The sequence below is a fragment of the Corythoichthys intestinalis genome, chromosome 4 (genome assembly GCF_030265065.1).
Source record: "Corythoichthys intestinalis isolate RoL2023-P3 chromosome 4, ASM3026506v1, whole genome shotgun sequence".
In the NCBI taxonomy this organism is placed as follows: domain Eukaryota; kingdom Metazoa; phylum Chordata; class Actinopteri; order Syngnathiformes; family Syngnathidae; genus Corythoichthys; species Corythoichthys intestinalis.
This window is the reverse complement of record NC_080398.1, coordinates 19,587,047-19,607,828: the sequence shown is the minus strand read 5'-3', so window position 1 is coordinate 19,607,828 and position 20,782 is coordinate 19,587,047. Positions and strand designations below refer to the sequence as shown.

Below are 20,782 nucleotides of genomic sequence, written 5' to 3'. Positions count from 1 at the left end.
AGAACAAAAAATTAGAAAATTCAAACAAAATTATTACAGCAAAAGTAAAACAAAGTAAAAAAAAAAATATTTAAAAAAAAAAATTAAAAATGATGAAAACGAACAAATAAAATGAAAAATAAAATCAAATAAAATGTATAAACAAAAAAATGGGAGGAAAAGTAAAAATATATTTTGATTCAACTTGATTTAAACAATGACAGGGAAAACAAATTGAAGTAAAATTCCACCAAACAAAAAAAAAAAAAATTCAAAAGTAAAAAAATATTTATTAAAAAAAAAAAAAAAAAAAAAAAATCAAAATGACAAAAATGAACATATAAAATGAAAAATAAAATGTATGAACAAAACATTGGGAGGAAAAGTAAAAGAATAATTATATCTTGATTCAATTTAACTAAATTCAAACAATGAGAGGGGAAAACAAATTTAAGTAAAATTAAATTGCAAAAAAAAAAAAAAAAAAAAAAACAACCTCAAAATGAATTCAAACCCAATTATTACAACAAAAGTAAGAAAAGTGTAAAAAACAAAAAAAGTTGAAATAAAACTCAAAATGACAAACTTTAATCAAATTTTAAAAAATGATGGGGGAAAAAAACTAAACAATTACAAATAATCCAATGTAATCCAAGAAACAAATTTTGACCATAACAAAAAAAGGGATTTTTTTTTTTTTAATGTACTGTATATCGCAAAAAAAGAAGTTTAAAACATTACCAAAAAAATCCTGATTAAAAAGCTTCAAATGAAAAATAAAACAATAACAATAAAGGCGGTTGCATGGAGGCTGCCTGTGGCTCTGTGGCTGCTACGTCCTCGCTCAATGGAAATACTTTGAAAAATAGTTTTGTAGAAATATTTACAAGACTTTTGCATGAATTGGTCGTCCGGTGCGGTTTGCCAGTCAAGACCGCTTCCTCCCTAATGTTTACATTTTGCTATCATTTTTCAAGTTTCTCAACGCCAACCTTCAGTGCGGCTCCTTGGATTCGGCTCGGAACCGAACGGAGCAAAAGAAAAAGGCTGGCGGCTTGTTTGCGGAAATACCGTTGGAGACTGGGTTTGATTAGCGGAAGGTGTTAACCTGCATTAGCGCGTGCGTATTGACCGTGATAGACGTCCAACCGATTGGCTCGGATCAGACGCCTATCGCGGTCAATGCTCGATTTCAGGCTAACGATAGAGTGTGATTATGTTGGAAGAAAGTTAAAGGTGACTACTGTCAAGATGTGTTGTTTTTGTGTGAAAGCAAACAATCAAAATTCATTCAAAGTGCACTCCTAAGCACCAATTGCTTCTCTTGAAAAACAAAAATAAACACATCCTATTTGGTAAAAGGCACAGTAGTCCGACAGTTCAAAACTTCCTGCTTCTTGATGAGAGAAAGAAAAACACACGTGTCAACAATATCATAAAAAAGGTCGACGGCCCCTGTGTGCGTTTTCCTCAGCTGCCCGTTAAATAAATACAAAGTAGAATAAATAAAATGCAGATAAATTAACCGTCGGCGTTGTTCCGGCGGCGCGGCGATTCGTTCTTGGCTTACATTCGTGAGTTGATGACATCGTTTCGTCCCACAGTCTCCGATGTGTTGGAACGCGACGGGCGTTCGCTACAGTATGGATGCTTCATTGCGTACGCTTGATTTTCCTTTTTTTCTTGTTGTGTCTATCTACAACCCGTAAAAGGTTACATCATCAGCGACTTCCTCCGGTGATAGGAAGTGGTTCAGTCAGTCTTTTTTGAGCTTTTCAAGTTTTCTTGCAGTCCTCATAAGTACGCGTTCAGGAACGTTACGTGTCCTGCGCATGCGGAACGGGTCGGCCATCTTGGGAAGGGGACAATTGCGTGCCAAGAATGGAATATAAAAAATATATTTTGTCTTATTGAGTAGGATAGATAGATTCCCAGTTTTTCCAGGTTCATTTCACCCTGTACAGCAGGGGTGGGCTAACTATTCCACAAAGGGCCACAGTGGGTTTCCGTTCTAACACATCAAGAGGAAAGCTTTTCAACAATCTGGTGTCTTGCGAGCGCAATCAGTTGATCACAGTCAGGTGTTTCTTGTTCCAGCAGAAACCTCATTGGTTAAACTGTCTTTGCTGGATCTGCTGGAACCAAGACCAGGACCCACTACGGCTCTTGAGGACCGGTTTTACTTTTTTTGGGTAGTAATAATAAAAATCTCAAAGGCTTGACATCCGCATACATCACATTTTGAGTCATGTAGGCTACAATATTGACATTTTGCTATACAAGTGTGGCCTACCTGATTATTAATTTTATGATTGTTTAATTAGGACTAAACGGGATTATGACTTGGTAAAATGTTAAAAGAAAAAATGACTAAAAAGAACAATTAAATCTGGCTGGCCGATATATGGAGTCTTTTCTAACATCGGCCGATCAACAAAAAAAAAATCTGATAAAAACGGATTTAGATCAGGCATCTGTGTGGGCAACTGTGGCTGCCGCTGACTGACAGTAGGACCCCGGAAGGACCCTGCAGCAGCTTGAAGAAGGGTCTGACTGCAGCTGCAACCACACTACAAACCACGCCTCATACAAACTACGCCCCTCCAAACCACGCATGCTGTTGGTACGATGGTGAAAAAAAATTGTTCATTGTACTATGTGAAGTTCATAGGGTTTTGGGGACAATAGGCTCTTGCCCAATTCTTTACCCTAAACTTTACTAGACACAATGGTATTGCAGATATTGCGATAACGAGACCATAACCTTTGCTATGTTTGAAAGTTAAGTAATGTTGTGACTAAACCGTTAAAAGTGATTAGAATTGCTCCAGTTATTGCATTATTTACCTTCTGTCTACTTTCGACATGTGTAAGTTTTGTTTCATCATTTAGAGATAGATTCAAGTCAAGATTTTGCTGATTTAGGAGTATTTTAGATAAAAAGTTACTTAGGTTCACTAGGAAGGTTCGCCACAAGAGCCTTCCTGAGAAGTCTATTGCTTCAAAATGGCGGCTGTTTACTCACGCCGCCGAGTCTGTCATTTCACATCTAGTTCTATATACATGTGATATCTACCGTAACATGTGGGCGTTGTTTGTAGCGGGTGTCGGACGCAGTCAGGTAGTATTGGCTTGAAGGCAGGCTGCTACAGGAAGCTTCTGGCTTGCCTTTTTTTAAATATTGTAAGATTTTTTTTTTTTATCTCGCATGAGAGAATATGCAATACTGCTTTAGCCTTTTAAGGTGTTTCCATAGTGATCCTTACTCTAAATGTAACTCATAGCATTAGCATATTATTTGTGTTAGCATGGCGAGCCTCGTTTTAAACTCACTTGTTCACATCTGATTGAGACATCCTGGTGGGTTTAATTATTTGAAAATCATGTACTATTCTTGCTGAGTGCGAATAATTATAAAAAGAAGTGCTGCATTTGTTGGTTTGGTAATACTAGACCAAATTAATCCTTTAAGTCTCAGGTCATCGTTGTGAGTTTTGTTGTTGTTGAAGCATTTTTTTTAAAATTGCCTTTCATTATCTCCGTGCTTTAAAAAAAAAAAAAAAAAAAAAAAAAGTATACCGGCTATCGGCTGAATTTTTTTTTTATACATATCGGTAATGGCATCTGCATTTGTCGACCTCAAATATATACATAATAATTAGCTTTTTTTATCTTTAGCTTTAGAGTTGACGTCATTTGGAGTGTAATAAACCGCTTAAAAACCATTAACATTGAACTCTTTTTGAGAGGATGTTAAATCAATATCAAAGATAATATCCCTTAATATATGCAATCTATTGTATTTTGTCCTACTAGGTATGCCGCGGTTTGCTATCCAAGATGGCAGACCCGTTGCGCACAACACATAGTCAAGGAGGAGCAGATGGCGTACGAAAAGTCCTCCGTTATTTCTTCGCACACCTATTTGTGATTATCCACACGCGTTTGATTTTCCTCAGGCAGCGTTCGTAGACTTCCTCCGATCTCGTCTCTTCTTTCCTAAGGCTCTCAAGTCTCCGCGGGGGCGGGGCCAACCCGGTTTAAAGGCTTGACAACCCGACTAGGACCTTGGCGGGTGTCGTCGCCCTGCTCGGTGACAGGTTGACTTTGGCAGCGTGCGGATTTCTTTTGATTTTTGCTGTGCTTGGGGGGCGTAGTGGAAGAGACTGCGCTGTCCTGCGTGGCCGGGCCGGGCCCGTTCTCGTCGCCGCTCGATGTCGGCGAGCCAGTCTTCCGCGGAGACGGGATGGGGGCGACGTGCACCCACGTGAGGCTGGGCTCGGACCCCCGACCCGTTCTGTAGTCTGTCGGCTTACCCGAATCGTCACAGTCGCTGTCGTTTCCCTTTGGCCCGGCGGTTGGGGAAATTTGGTGTGAAGATGAGGACGAAGGAGGAGGGGACCTGCCTCCTTCTTTGTCTTCCTCTTCTTCTCCACTCTCGTCCTGCTTCTTCTTCTCTTGTGCATTGAGGCGAGGGCACTTGGGGAGCCCCGGAGAAGGCGTAGGAGACTCAGTTCCCGTCCAGCTGAGTCGGCGTTTCTGCACAAATAAATGACAACGTAATTTCACGGTGAATAAAGATTTTTTTTCTCTTCAAGGAAACCCGAGGAAATGACAATATTACACTCGAGGAAACTATGTTTTTCGAGTTGAACTAAATACAATAAAATGATAAAAATCCTGACTTAAAAAAACAAACAAAACAATTTTAACAAAAATATTTTAGAATTTTAAGTATAAAAAATACAACTGAAGAAAATTATAATGAAAAACACACAAATTTAAATTGAATGCAAAAATGATATAACTAACTAAAAAAATATATAAAACCAAGGACCAAAACCTCAAATTGGTTAAATTAAAGAAAAATTTTAAAAAATATTAATTCATTAAAAAAAAGTCAAATTAGGGAAGGTAAAAAAAGTAATTAGGAAACAGACAAAACTACACAAAGGAAATCACCTAAAAATAAAGTCACACCTAAAACAAGACAAACTAAAACTCAAGAAAATAAAATTGCATTGAAAGTCAAAATATTTAAATAAAAAAGTCAAACAAATACAAGATTATTGAAACGAATTGCACGAATTATGATTGTCTTGTTTTTAACCCTTACAAGCACTTGTATAACTCATTGACTGCCATTGACAGCGTTAGACATCCAATCCATTTTGTGGGGAAAATGAACATTCGTTCATTTGTCCTTCCCAGTCAAAATGGATTTGACATCTTCGAGCTGTCAATGGCACTGACACATTAGTTTAGTAGTAGTACTATAAAAATAAATAAATAAATAAACTTGGAGCCGTAACCAGTGTGTATTTGTTTTGATTCCTTTTTTACTCATTCATCTAGTTTTTATTAACATTGTATTAATTTATAAATCAATTGATAATTATAAAATAATAAAAATACAATAATGACTAATGAAAAATTTTGTCCACTGTAGTGACCGCTGTCTGTCAAAGGGTTAAAGAGGGTGGAAACGGTTAAGTTAAAAAAAAAAAACAAGTTAACTACAATTAAAAAAAAGAAACTAAAAACTAAAATTACACAAAACTGTAATGTGAAACTTGGGACAAAATTGTAAAGTCAATAAATTACAATGTCTCCTTGCCTTATGAGTTTCATTTATTGTGTGAGCGATCATGTAACTGACTTGTATCTCAAATTCTGAATAATCAGGAAGTCATGGTGCGTGTGAGCTCGCCTGAATTTTTCCAATTGGAAATGCAGCACTATACACTCACCTTAACCGGGATATGCAGCTGATCCCTGTGCTTGTGTGGCGGCGTGGTGCCCGTCGCGTCTTGGAGGGAGCGGGCGGGCGAATTGGCAACGCTAGAGGCGGCAGAGACCGGTTGAGTGGAGATATGGGGAAACCACACCTTCAGCATCATTTCCACCTGCAGAAGCGTGTTCAGATACTTCTCCCTGGAAGAGTAAACACACAGGTGTTTGGTGAGTAAAACATCCAATGGTTGACGTATGATACCCACAGAGATACTGTATAGTAGCATGGTGGAATCTAAATTTGACAGGGGTTCGAGACCAATCATACCCGCAGTTTGGTTTCCGTAAAACGCCTATGATTCGCTGGATGCGATCCATGGCGACACTCTGCTGGAAACTACTTAGACCTGCCAAACACAAAGAGAAGCCTTTGTCAGCATTGGCAGCAACGCTGCGGTGTCGGTCAGTGTGGATGAGGTGATGAGTGGACCTCGCTGCATGGAACCAAAGCATGTTGACAGACAGGAAGTGAGTGTAGGGTTAACTCGAATAATCACTGCTAGCCTATCCCAGTTCAAATTGATTGAAAGTTAAGATAGAAGAGTGATTTCTGATCACTGTTTTGCAGCAAGTGACTGAGTGTGTTGCAGTACTGTCCATTTTTACTGAATTAGTCAGAAAATTACATTTATTATTATTATTTTTTTAAACTATGAAATATGAACGAAACAGGCTTGATTGTAATGTTGATTCCACACGAGTATGTTTTTACATAAGATATGGCTACTGTAATAATTGTGTGCAAATACCATAATTTTCGTACTATAAGCCGCTACTTTTTCCCCTCATTTTGAATCCCGTGGCTTATAGTCCATTGTAGCTTATTTGTTGATTTATTTGGGTTAATAGGTAACACTTTGACAGCGGCGTCATAAGACTGCCATAAGACCGTCAAAATTATGACATGACGCTATTATTTGCATTAATGAATGCTTGTGACAGATGTCACCAACTCCAATTCTGTCTAGCTCGGATCTTTTACATCCATTCACAAGTGAGATGATTTGCCGGATGACACAAAATGACATCAGTCAAATGTGTTGCCAAAGTACCATAACTAGCAACTAATGAAACGACTGGTACAGTAAATGAAGAAATAATTAGCACAGAATTGTGATTGTTATTTACATCCGTAACGCTGCAATGCATTCTAGGAGGCATACTGGACGACAACAGTGTTAACGGTAGGAGGTTGACTGTCTCCCCCAAGGGAGCAGTGATGGCCAAATGAAGCTTCTTGAAGCAATTAAGCTTTGCAGCCAATTGGTTCAAAGCTTCATGGTGGTTCATTTGGTCTTATGATGCCGCTGTCAAATAAAGTGTTACCGGTTAATATCTTTTGGTGTAAATATCCCTTAATACAGTGAGGACAGCTGCAGCTTAAAGAGTCCAGTGCAGCTTATCAATGAACAAATGCCGTTTTCGTGTCAAATTTGGTGGGTGGCAGCTTATAGTCTGGTGCGCCTTATAGTGCAAAAATGATGGTAGTCACAATATAGGTAGCTGAGCTGTGGAGAAAAAAAAACAGCAATTATAGAACCACCATGCCAATTTAATTAATTAGCATATTCAGTAAATCTATCTTTTTTTTTTTTGCTCATATGAGGATTCCTCAGTGTTATTTATCTCTGACTACTGTATGCTAGTGATATACTGTAACAGGCAGGACCAATCAAATACTTCCTTTTAATTTAGGTACCATGTAAAAAGTCATACCTAAGCCAAGTGTACTGCTTTTGGGTTAAATGTTTACAATGTTTTTTAAGTTTTAACTGCTAAGGTTTTATTTTTATTTTTTTTTAATGTGGTTTCAAAGCAATTCATAATGTGGGAGAATGGATTTTAAAGGATCAATTGCTCGCACTTTTTTGACTGGTCTTGAAATACGTTGAAAAATATATATTTCAAAAGTGAGGTTTTATTGTGATTGGAGGCATTTAAGTTGAAAACTTTTTAGCGCATATTTTGCATATGTTGCAAATGCAATTTTTCCCCTTGTGTATAAAAATGTTAATGCGTTTTAATAAAGTGTGTTTAAATAAGTAATGTGCTCACAGCTAGTGGGCAGGGTACATAGTTCATCACATTTCATACCTATGTAGTTTTGTATGTTGAAATAGTTTCATAAGGTCTAAAAAAACATCTTTACATGCCTTTAAAGTGTGTGGGAGGAGTAATTTAACTCAGTGGCTGCCACTGATCACGCTAGACGTCCGATTCATATTGACTAGGAGACGCTGGCAGCTCAGGATTGCTGCTAACCCTGCCAAATAAAATGAAATTTTATTCAGAGGTTTCGGAAGGAACAGTTTTCATTGGTTTAACACTTAAGATTGTATGTCTATACCTCACTCTAATTATACAGTAGACTAGTGAGCTGGCATTTTAATGCCTCACAATACCTGAGCTGTGAAATGCATGTCATTTCTAATTTGTAGGAACAGTCTAATCCAGACATGTCCAAAGTCCGGCCCGGGGGCCAAATGCGGTCCGTGGTCAAATTTCATCTGGCCCCGAGGCTTTGTCATAAAATCAATAACGTCTGGCCCGCACACAGACTTAATAAATTGCTCAGCAGTACTGCTACCAGCATATGAAGTAGCTTACCCACTAAATGCTGCTCCTCAATTACCCACTAAAAGGCAGCAGCACTCTAAGCAACATGTGTGACCCTTTACTTCCAATTTTCTAAAATGGCGACAATCAATAAAAAAAAAAGAAAGTTGATTGCGATGGCCGACACTTCAAGGATAGGTGGTTATCGGACTATTTCTTCACTAAACTACGCAACAACTGTGTCTGCCTCATTTGCACAGAGACAGTTGCTGTTTTCAAAGAGTTCGATGTGAGGCGATATTACCAAACAAGACACGCTGACATGTACGACAAGATTACAGGGAAGATACGCAGCGAGAAATTGAAGCAACTTGAAGCTAGTTTAATTTCACAGCAGCCGTATTTCGCAAGAGCCCGAGAGTCGAAAGAGAACGCCACAAAGGCTTGTTGCGAGATTGTTTAAATTATGAATTAAAAAAATAATGATAATAAAGCAAATGTGACACACAGAATGGCTTGCTAAAATTTGTTAAAATATATTGTTCTACGTAAAGGACGTCAATCAAAGTCGGCCCCCCACATTTTTACCACACATAATCTGGCCCCCTTTGCAAAACGTTTGGACACCCCTGGTCTAATCAAACAAAATAATTTCCAAAATTACATCATATTAATATGTGTTAGATGCATTGTAATTCTTCAGGTTTTTGTTGCATATTCTGGTGTTTCGAATTGTTACCACTTGACGTTGATTTGCTTCTATTTATGACACCAATCTCGATAATAATGCTTTTCCCAGAATACACTTCGGAATTGGCTCTGGAAAACCTTGTCAAAGAATTACTTCGACAGTGATTTTTGTTGACGAACATGTATTTTTTTATTTTAATAATGAATAAGTATTCTATTAACTCTTAACTATTGTGTGTGTGTATATATATATATATATATATATATATATATATATATATATATATATATATATATATATATATATGTTATGACAATATACAAATAGTTGTATAAGCCAAGCATCTTATCTTGAACAGGAGGTTGTAATTTAAGCTGTTTTTTATTGTGGGTTTCACGGTGTGATTGGGCTGGAGACTATCATTCCAATCCGGCAACTCTGGTCCTGATCTCGGATAAACGGAAGAAAAAATAGAATGGCGTATCGCAGATTTTCACCAATCGTGGGGGAGTCTACATTGCATTTCCTGTGAAGTACACGGGATGACCGTGTACCTTTTGCGACATTTTCATCTAGCAGTGCGCTGTGAGGGTTTTCCTACAGTAAAATATGAAGGTTGCCAAAATGTGAGCTAGAAGCAGCGACGGAGGGAGGATTACCGCGATCGAACCGGCCTTTCTTCAGCCCATTTAGCAGCTCCATCAGGGGCCTGACAAAACCCTGGAGCTCAGCACACTGTAACAGGGAACAGTACAGGAATTGATTACTACAAGACATTCTAGCAGATCTTCGGAGGCAGACAGAGACTCACCTTCTGGGCAAACAGCAGGTCTCCCTCCGATTTTGGAACCTCAGGTGGCGCCATGTCGCCCGAGTATGCGTCCTCTTCTTCATCTTTGAACCCGTCGCACGCCCACTGTGACCCGGGGCTGTCGGACGCCCGGCTGGCGTTGGCGGCGGCCGGTGTGCTCTCCGCAGTGTCCAGCAGCGCCGACGAGGAGGACGCGTCGGTCAGGAATACGTCAGTGTCGTCCAAGTCGCTGAACAGGAGGCTGTCGCTGGAGCTCAGGGAGTCGAAGGAGGGTTGCGATGACGTGCTGCCCTGGGACTGCATCTCTGTGCGATGGGTGACAAAATTATATTGAGTTCTATCCAAACGCTCACGTGTTCACTTCTCACCACACAAAATGGTGGTGTCCTACTTAAGCATGGCACAGGGGGCAGCCTGTCGGCACACAATGGTAGCGTGTGTCTAGTTCCCATTGAAGAGATTGGAGACGGAAGCGAGTAAAAATGTGAGCGGGGGGGATGGGAGCCTGAGCGTAGCGTAGAGTAGTGGAATCAGAATAGGCAGTCTCGTTCTTTCACTGCCTCCAGTGCTCCGCTTATAGCACCGCCCTCGCCCGGCTCTGCCTTGCTGACTAGCTGAAGCTCCATCCCAAGCCCCCTTGCTCACCACGAGACCACCTCCTCCCTTCCCACATACACACACACAAACTCCTCTTTTTCCTCTCTGGGCGCATTTCTGCACGCCTCTCCTGTCGTCTTCCTCATCTTCGACCTCCACACTCTCCTTCCTTCCGCCACTTCCTTCAACATTATGAAAAAATAGGATGCCATGTTTACATAGGTGTATTTGCTTGTAAATTCTCTTCATCTGAGGGTTTTAGCTATTTTAAACCAAATGCTTCTGCAAGGGTTCCCCACCCCCGTCCCCCATTCCTTTCGAGGGAGTAATCCCTGCTGGACCCTGAGCCCTGGGGGAGGTCATAAGGATATTCACTTTTACTCCCAAACGAAATGAAGTATTTTTTTTTTTAAATTACTAGGCACTTCATGGTGTCCCTTGTTAGATTTCAAATTCAATTTCAAAAACAATTTATAATAATTAACGTATTGCAGGTAGAGGACAGACGCGATATAATTTGTATGCTGTCACAGTCATGTTGTGGTAGTTAGCAAAATGCATATTAAAAATACAGTAAAAGCAATAGACGTCCAATCCATTTCGACTTGGGAGGGGCTAGCAGCGAATGATCACGGCCAACCTTCCCAGTCAAAAAAAGCTTGGACGTCTATTTTCGTCAATGGCAACAAAAAGAGTTAAGCCAGAGAAGAAAACTTGCATTTACAGCTATATCACTATGGGAAAAAGTAACAATAAAATAGATTAATACAAAAATATTTCCCCGTATAAAAGAAAAACGGAATAACTTAAAATCTATGTAGAAAAATAAATAATGCAATTAAGACTCATTAGTACACCTGCAATGGACAAATACAGTATTGGATATTGTATCTATTCGAGGTGTTAGCAAGCGCATAAACAGGATGCAGCTAGCTTGCCAACTTCGGAAAGGAAGCCCCCGCCCCTCAAAAACACAAATAAAGAAAAATGACGATACTCACTCAGTGTATTCGCGAGATATATCTAAAAACAATAGTAGTTGCCACAATGTGCGGTTTCGTCCCCGAGTTGTTCCCGTCAGAGACTAGCAGGCGAGGTGAGCAGCATCTGTGCGACCGGCGTCGGCTTTGACAGGCTCACGTACGCACACTCACGTCGTCCACTCCGCCGGGCCGTGAGTCGCCTGGTGTGTTTGCTAGCTCTTTCTCTCCACACTTTACGAGCGTCAACATGTGCCGGGATCCACGTGCCCACGTCATCGCCTCAGCCCATTGGCGGAGTCCGCCCCATGGGGCCGCGCGCTATTGGCTGACACGCGCAGCCAGTGATTGGTTTACTCGGCGCGGATTGGACGCCGGAGCGGGCAGCCTTAGCCCCGCCTACTCATGTGTTGCCCGTGTGCATGCTGGTGGATTTTGCTTCTACTACAGCAAGCGGGTGTAAACACACGCGTGCGCTACCCCGCCCCCCTAAAAAAACAACAAAAAACTTCCCGAACGTCCGCTCCACTGCGTCACTCGCTTGGGAAACACTGACAGTAAAAAAATAACATCATCCATTGAATTAGATTTATATATGCATTATACAAGAGTATATTTGCAGGTTATCTCATGTTGCTTTCCAGTCTTTTCCGTCAAAGCACTTTCTATCCAAGGGCGTGGGTTTGCATCGGGACGGTAGGGACATAACACTAGCAACTTTTCAGGATGCTCAAATTGTCCCCAAAAACTTTTAAGCAACCTTATTTCATTTTATAAAGAGTTCAAATATATAGGTAATTTAGATTGTCTATCCATATGTTGTAAGGATAGAATAGACCCTACCATTGTTAAAACCCTTTAATGCCAGCAATATGAAGCAATTATCAGAGAATCCCAAAAATTGAAAAATAAGGTAATTAAACTTTTTTTTCAAATTTGTAAAAAGAAAAGTCGAAATGAATAAGTGTAATAAGCGCTCAGATATCTATAACTCTTGCTAAATCCCGTTTGTTTTTTTCATGGAACCTACAGAATCATGTGTTGACTTGCCTCCATCATTTTTTTTTTTTTTTTTTTCAAAAAGAAATGTCAAAATTCTGAAGTAGTCTCAAAATCATGAAATTTTAGGTGTATCAAATGTGATACATTTGGCAATATAGGGTTAAGTGAACTATTTTCATTATGTTCAGACTTACAATGTATCCCTTTTCACTTGCTGAATCCATTTTATATTCCCATCCTAACCCCCCCCCCCCCCCCAAACGAACGTTTGGTTGGCTTATGACTTGAAGCCCTCCGTGCCACTATAAAGACACACACACACGCACAGCCATATTCACACAGATTCATGTCGACAACATGCTACCCCCTTCAGAGAGGAGGGATATTAGAAGGTTTTCTTTTCAGCAGCCAATGTGGGTCATGTAAAAAGACGTCAATGTTGTGGAGGTGGGGGGAACACCACTAATTTTGATACTTAAAGTCTGACCTGCAACAGGTTAGCATAACATTAAACTTGCTACCGTCAAAACTACTGCGGTCAGCCCAGCCTCCACAAGGAACAACGAAGTCAAGCTAGTCATCCCTTATTTGGATCATTGTTTGCATTACGTGCATTACGGTAATATCGTCCCTATCGATGTTGAGACCAAACCTACGCCCTTGTTTGTATCCAGTCCGCAGCCATCTCTATCCGTTCACATATCCTTCTACCAAACCAGGGATGCAACTCACGATTATTTTCATAATCAATTAATCAGATAATTAACTAAACGATTAATCGGATAAATGTCACTTCTGTCATTTACTTTCTCAATTTAGCCTGAAGTTGTTTTCGCCATGTTGTAACTAGCAATGAAGACAAAATGGATAACTATTTTCTTCAAATATAATATTTTATTACAGCTTCCTGACTTAACTATCAATTATCAATTTTTTTGGCAAAATCAAATTAATTGATAAGTTATTACAGCCTAATTAAGAATCTAGTTAAGACAGTAAAATACTGTATACGAAAATTGGCAAAAATCTGAATTGTCGTTTTTGCAAAGTAAAAGTAGATTTTTGTTCATGTCCCACTTTGACTTAACAAAAATTTAATAAAGAAATCTGATCATATTTAAAACTGAGTTATACTGTATAAGTTAAATAAATGTTGTAATTATAATTTCAAGGATTTAGACAAGACACATTTATACTAAACGATTATAGGTTTCGATTAATTTGCTAATCGATTGTCGATTAATCGATTAGTTGTTGCACCTCTATACCTAACATTTAACTAGTGTGTGATTACAAGGTCTATACACCCCTATTTAACCCTTTATAAGGCCCTCGTTAGACTCATTGACTGCCATCGACGGTACTAAATGTCCATTCAATTTTGACTTGGAAGGGCGGCAGCAAATGATCATTGCCTGCCCTCTCATTCAAAATGGGTTGGACGTCGAGAGCAGTCAATGGCACTGAAACATGAGCATTCATAGCCAGTCTTCCATACTTAAATGAACTGGACGTCTGGATGGTTGTCAGCGACAGAGAATGAGTTGAATCCTATGAAATTGGAAAGGAAAAAAAAAAAAAAACTTTAGCGTGTTAACGGAGGCATTACCGGAGTATAATTCTGTTTTTATTCATTTTAATTTCAAAACCTGCCTCATTAGGTAAAAGGTACAGATGACGGAGGTTATAAGTGTATATTCAGTTCCGTACGTCTGTAGTCTGTCTGTGTTAAGATAATAATACCTTCATGTGTTCTTCAGTTATCTTAACTGAAGAACACATGAAGGTATTATCATCAAACTTGTAGGATACGTTTGTAATATAAAACTGAAGCAGTGATAAAATTTTGGGATAATGAGGTCAAAGGTTACATAAATTAGCCCATTTAACTAAAGTGATATTAGAAGAGAAAGAATGATGATATTAAAGGAGTGGCCACTCTACCAAAAACAGGGATGCTTTCAATTTGGCTTACTTTCAGTTTAGGCGGGTGGTCTGCCCACTCAGTGTGCTCCTCTAGTTTACTTTTTTATTAACCATTTACTAATTTATAAATGCATCTTTTCATTAAAAATATCTAAAGTAATCTACATACATATATATGCATATACACATACATAAATATATATACTATAAGGCCACTATGATCCATCCCAGTTGCCTGATGCATCAAGTTCCAGTTATTTATATATTTACTGACTATAAACCGCTTTTTCCCCTCATTTTTTCTGCGGCTTATAGTCCAGTGCAGTATATTTGTTGATTTGGGTTAATATGTAACACTTTATAGGACAGCGGCGTCATGAGACTGCCATAAGACTGTCATAATTATGACATGACACAACCAATAGCATTAATGAATGCTTATGACAGATGTCATTAGGTATCCATTGATATTCATTCATGTCCAGCTCGGATCTTTTACATCCATTCAAAAGTGAGAAAATTGCCAGATGACACAAAATAACATCTTTTATAAGCATTCATTAATGCTCGTGGCAGTGTCATGTCATAATTATAATGGTCTTGCCGCAGTTTTATGGCACCACTGTCAAATAAAGTCTGACCAAATACTATAGCTAGCAATTAATGAACAGTAACTGAAGAAAAAATTTGCATAGAACATACATTTTGATATTTACATCTGTAGCGCTGAAATGCATGCTAGGAGGCATGTTGGATGACAACAGTGTTGACAGCAGGTGGCAGCAGAGGTTGACTGTCTCCCCCAAGGGAGCAGTGATGGCCAATTGAAGCTTTTTGAAGCAATGAAGCTTTACAGCCAATTGGTTTAAAGTTTTATGGTGAATCATTTGGTCTTAGACAGTCTTATGATGCCGCTGTCGAATAAAGTTTTACTGGTTAGCATCTTTTGGTGTAAATATCGCATAATACAGTGAAGAAAGCTGCGGCTAACAGTCCAGTTTAGCTCATCTTTGAACAAATGACGTTTTCGTTTCAAATTTGGTGGGTGGCGGCTTATAGTCCAGTGCGCTTTGTAGTCTGAAAATTACGGTATATCATTATAATTGAGACCTGGCATCCACATTATATTTTGGGACCTTTAGATCCCACCTGTAAATCAAACATTAATATTGTGGAATACATGACCCAAAATGTGATATCCATGTATGTGGACACCAGGTCTTTATTTTTTATTTTTTATTTTTATTTTATTTTTTTTTATTACCCAAAATAAACACTTGACCTGTTATATATAAATGTAACCACGCTTAGAAAATGCATCCTTTCAAAAGAACAATGTGTAAAAAAAAAAAAAAAAAAAAACATTATTGCACAACTGGAGATTACATTGAAGCTCGTGATAAATGGGCATCAGCATAAACCTACAGTTTAAGGTTCAGATGTTTTAGCAAGCTTTCCCTGACATTTATTATTATTTTTTTTTGCATTGTTGCTTAAGCTTGAAGGTTTTGTTCTTACTGCTATCCGGAACTGCTCATAATTCCCACCCCCTTAACTCATACCCCAGTTTCAAGTGAAGAAAAACAGCCTCAACGCACCACCCCCATGCTTCCCAGTAGGTTTGATGTTTCTTTGGTGACTGAAGAGCAGTGTTGTTTGAGCCAAACATACTTCATCATATTATGCTACACATAAAAGCTGTACATAAAATTTGACAGACAAGTTTTGAAAAGATTTACTTCAGTCTCAATTATTTTAAATGACAAGAACCTGACATTTGGCCAGGTTTTTGAAGACTTTATTAATAGTCAGTGTAACTTCCCAGCTATCGTCCCATCATCCACATACAGTGCTATCATCCATCTATTCTTTTAATGTCTTCATTGAAGGTCGAGCATGAAAGATGCACAGCAGCCAAACCAGTGCACGTCTTCATGCGGCACATTCCGGTCTGCCAGCAAAAGAAATCTGTTTGCATGAACGTTGCCGTGTCAGTCTCCAGGCAACACAGGATAACTATTCAATTCCAATGCCAAAGCAACACTGAAACGCAAAAACAGTCTTCTCTGCTAGTGGTTTAAAAGGCTTCAATGGTGCGGTCAAACATCAGACATGTGACTAAACTTCCCATGTTGTTGAATGCTCACCTATCATTCTTAGTTATGATCAGCAATATGTCAATAGATGTAAGTGACATCGTTTGAGGGCTAATGTGGAGTCTTGTCCGGCCGATGATTAACGGCCACGTCGCTGCTTTCTGGAGGTTACTATGGCGTGAACTTGACGACCGCATCCCCGCCCCCTGCTTGCATGTGACACCTCACACGCTTGCAGGCAACCTGTCATGAGCCTATGTTATTCTCTTGACATTGACTCTCCTCTATTATTTCATTGATTTAATGTATCTTACCTATCTACTGTATCTATTCATAAGCCTGTCATTATGTAATCTGAGGAGCTATTTCTAATGGCTTGGAAGAGTTGTGCAAATATAAATAGCTAACCAAACAAGCGCTCAGTATGATGCAACGCAGATTGAAAATGAAACAAAAATAAACAAACACTGTGACATCAGTACAGATTTGACAGTGTTATTCAATACTGAGCATGATTGTTCTTGCGAACATTTTAGATATAACTAATGAATAAGATTTCATTATTGAATTCAATTTCCACTCACTGGATAGCTCTAATTCACGCCCACTTGCAACCTGTCACATGCTTACCATTTCGTCTATTGACATTTCCCCTCCTCTAATAGTAAGCCTGTCATTATAGAGGCTTTACTTTTAAGTGTTGTTAACGTGCATGCAACGCAGGGATAGAGAATGAGTGAAGAGTGGTTGGTTGTGAAATGGGGCAGGTCACCCACCCCCACTCAACATATACATACACGCACACACAACATACATATGAACCTACTGACCCTCTCTTTAGGGCGCATTCACCCACTGCGGCGCTACGTCCTCGTTGTATTGACAATACCTGGCATTGATCATGAGCATGGGGGGAGGGTCTCCTAGAGACAAGAATAACACGAGCAAAGCCGACTTAAGTAATGTCAGCAACCATATAGTTAACCTTTAGCAATGGTAAACCTGGGAAAGGGGGCAGTGGGTCTGTTTGTGTATGAACTGAGCAGGTCAATAGCAGAAAAAAAGCCTCCCATCCCCCTTCTGCATTCCTCAGTAACACATGAACTCACTGAACCTGCTAGGAGTTCATAGGTTCTGAAGACCACCCCCATCATTTCCATCTCTGCAGTTCCCCTTCCCCCATCTTCCCATCCCCCGCATGCTTTCTGCATGTATGTGCACTTGTCCTCCATCAATATTGTCCCCGACAACAGGAGAGACCAGTCAAGCCATACCCTGTGGATATAGCAATTCTACATGTGTACACACAGAAAAAAAAGTTTAATGATTCACAAGAGACGGGTTGTGTTGGAAAACACATTATGCTTTGTTAGAATTAAGTCACGAGTGCCCCCTTGAAGTCACAATAAGACGTAAATGGGATGTAGATACTCTGTTCATGCTTGTGCTTTCAATCCAAATAGTGGATGAACAACTCTAGTTCATGTTAGGACATGAACATATAAAAACCTCCAAAACAGGTCAGAAAATGCAGGTGCAGCAAAATAAATTAGCATATTGTAAACACTGTTTTCCACTATATAGTGAAAATGGTCATGACCATAATATTTTTATAATTTTGATGACAATAAACTTAACCTTACTGTTAAAAGAAAATGGACAGCAGAAGAAAAAATGTTAAGAGTAGGCTTTTTAAAAAGGATTTTCCAACCTACAGTATTTAACCCTTTAAAGAGCATACAACAGGAGAAAAAAAGTCTTAAATAGCATTATTATGTGAATTAGAATCATATTTTGAGACGATTCGACTATATACAACAATTTAGCAAAGCGCAGATGACGAGAAATTAGTCTTTTAATCTGCCGGTTAGCCACGCCTACCATTATAGGGCTCAAGCGTCCCCAACAGGTGGATGACGTCAGCGGGAGACTGGGCTCATCGGTTTTACTATACAGCCCATTGAGGGGGAATTATTCAGAACGAGGAAAACGCGACGAAGAGAGCCGCAAAATGTCATTGTTTCAGTCTCTCTACTCCAATATTTTACAGGATATTCTTTTTATCCAAGTATTTTTTTCCCCAATAGCTAAATAAATGGCTTGAGAAGGACCAGTCAGCCCGTCTAGCGGGAACTATTCACAACGAGGAAAACGCGATGAAGAGATCTGCAAAATGTTATTGTTTCTGTCTCTTTACTTCAATATTTTTACAGGATATTCTTTTTATCCAAGTATTTTCCCCAACTGCTAAATAAATGGCATGATCATGACAAATAACAGTCTTGTGCTAAATGGAATATGAAATAGGGGTATTTAAATAGGGAAATTCAGGACATGGCAAAATTACTCCATAATGGTCAAAACTGTCGACTTCACCTTTACCGTCGCACCTCCCGAACAATATTTTATGACACCTAAATCGGACATATCATTTCCCTTCCCTGGCTTCGGAGAATGTAAACAAACCAAGAGGCGTGACAGCTAGCCGACATGCTAACCTGAACCAAGTGATGTTTCAAAGTCTTCGAAGCGGAAAATCACACATAACTAGCCCGGATTATTTGACATGACGTCTGGGTTGTCGATTGTTTTCGCGGATCGGCAAACCGCCTGGCGGAGAGCAATTTACAGCTCGTTCCCCGGAGGAGGGCGGCTGCAGTTGTTGTGCAGCTAACGTGCAGCTAATGTGCACTAGTGTTGTATCGGTCGCGAACGATTCGTTCTTTTTGAACGAATTGTTTGGGTGAACGAGACCGAACTAATCACCATCTGCACTGATTCGTTCTATGAAGTTGGGGCTTGTTCGCTGCGTAGGAGGGCGTTGAGCAAGCGGCAGCGTCTTCTGACATCGCACACGACCAATCAGATGCCAGCCTCATCGTGGGCAGGGGAGGGAGCGGAAACAGAATCAGGGCGTCTGTCACTCACTTCCACGTGTAGCCAATAAGCAGCCAGCGTGCAGGCAGGGGGGCAGGACTGAGTTATGTCACTTCCCGTTCAGTGACTCGGTCCTCCGGTTCCTGACCTAGCTTGCTGCTAACTTGACTTTCCAGTAATGCGGTGAACGAGTCAAAAAATGAAAGGAAATGACTTTGTCACATATTTGTTAATGTGGAGCCTATCAAATGCTGCTCAAACAGACAAAAACACCACACAAATCTAGCGAGCATGGTTTAGTGTACTACTTTTCTCAACAGACTCGGGACTGCCTATGACGACATCGAATCAAATTTACAGTAGTTTAAAACACGGGTAGCTACGAGGCAAGCAAAAGTGAGCTGCGGTCGCGTGACGGCAGTGAAGGGGGCATAGAACTGTCACTATGTGGAGGCTTCATGGCAGCGATGTTTACCTCATATGTGCACAGAAAAAAGAATATTTAGTATGATCACAATCATACTGATTTGCAATGAAACTGTATATACAGTACATGTCAATTTTTTCCGACTGTTTTATTTTTTTTTTCGTGTCAGAGCGTGTCGGGTGTTGGTTGGTTAGTCAAATTATGTCCATCCGTCCACCATGTGCTACTCAAGCACTCAAAAACAACGCACGCGGACACGGGAGATGTCGCAATATGTCTACATTTTTCTTAACAGATTAATGAAAGTAGAAAGGCGACATCGTAAAGAGCAAACAATAATTTCTCGTCAGCATTTGACGATCTGAGATGAGGGGACGACAGGGGAGCTGACCGGATTATTTTATTTGTTAATACCAGTGCAAAAATTCAATACGATCATCTTAATACTGATTTGCAATTAAACTGTCAAATATCAAAATGTAGTATTGTTTTTTTTCAGAACAGCCCATTTGACAACTAGCTATTTACACTTTAGTTTTAACAATAGTGACCAAAAATAATAGTGATGAGCATAAAAACTAAAATACAACAGAGCGAGAGGTAAATATGATGTGTTGGTCGTTCCATATTTAGAAATTAAACTTTCGATTTAATTTTATTTTCGTGACAGCAAGCATGCCACGTTGGCTGGTAGCAGCAGCCTTGTATATGTGATCAAGATCATGCTAAAGAAAGTCCGTGCGCCCCCGACCCCAAACCCCCACTTCTCCCACAAAAGGAAAATGTTTAACCGTGTCCTAAATCGAAATGCAAGCACGAGCCATGACTTTGATCCCATTGAACTAGGACAGACGACGCGGAAGTTCTCCCTCGCTTTTGCAGCAGCGGGAGGGAGACGAGGCTGTCTGTGAAAGCAGAATGATATCGCCTGTCACTCATTTCTGAAACTATGACGAGTGGTCAATGAGGAGCCTGTTTGCAAGAGAGGGAGGGACCAAGCAATGTCTCTTCCCGTTCAGTTATACTGCGAAGCGGTCTTTGGGGATT

General features: G+C 39.7%; 1 protein-coding gene across 1 annotated transcript; it reads right to left on the bottom strand.

Annotated features, from left to right (window-relative positions):
* Positions 1-454: 454 nt before the first annotated feature.
* Positions 455-11,605, bottom strand: LOC130914861 (uncharacterized). The gene is made up of 6 exons (XM_057834416.1): positions 11,429-11,605; positions 9,831-10,135; positions 9,679-9,754; positions 6,041-6,119; positions 5,730-5,913; positions 455-4,518 (listed from the first exon to the last, which is right to left on the bottom strand). The coding sequence occupies exons 2-6, from the start codon at positions 10,131-10,133 to the stop codon at positions 3,988-3,990; spliced, it is 1,173 nt and encodes a 390-aa protein (XP_057690399.1). The 5' UTR covers positions 10,134-10,135; positions 11,429-11,605; the 3' UTR covers positions 455-3,987.
* Positions 11,606-20,782: the final 9,177 nt, after the last annotated feature.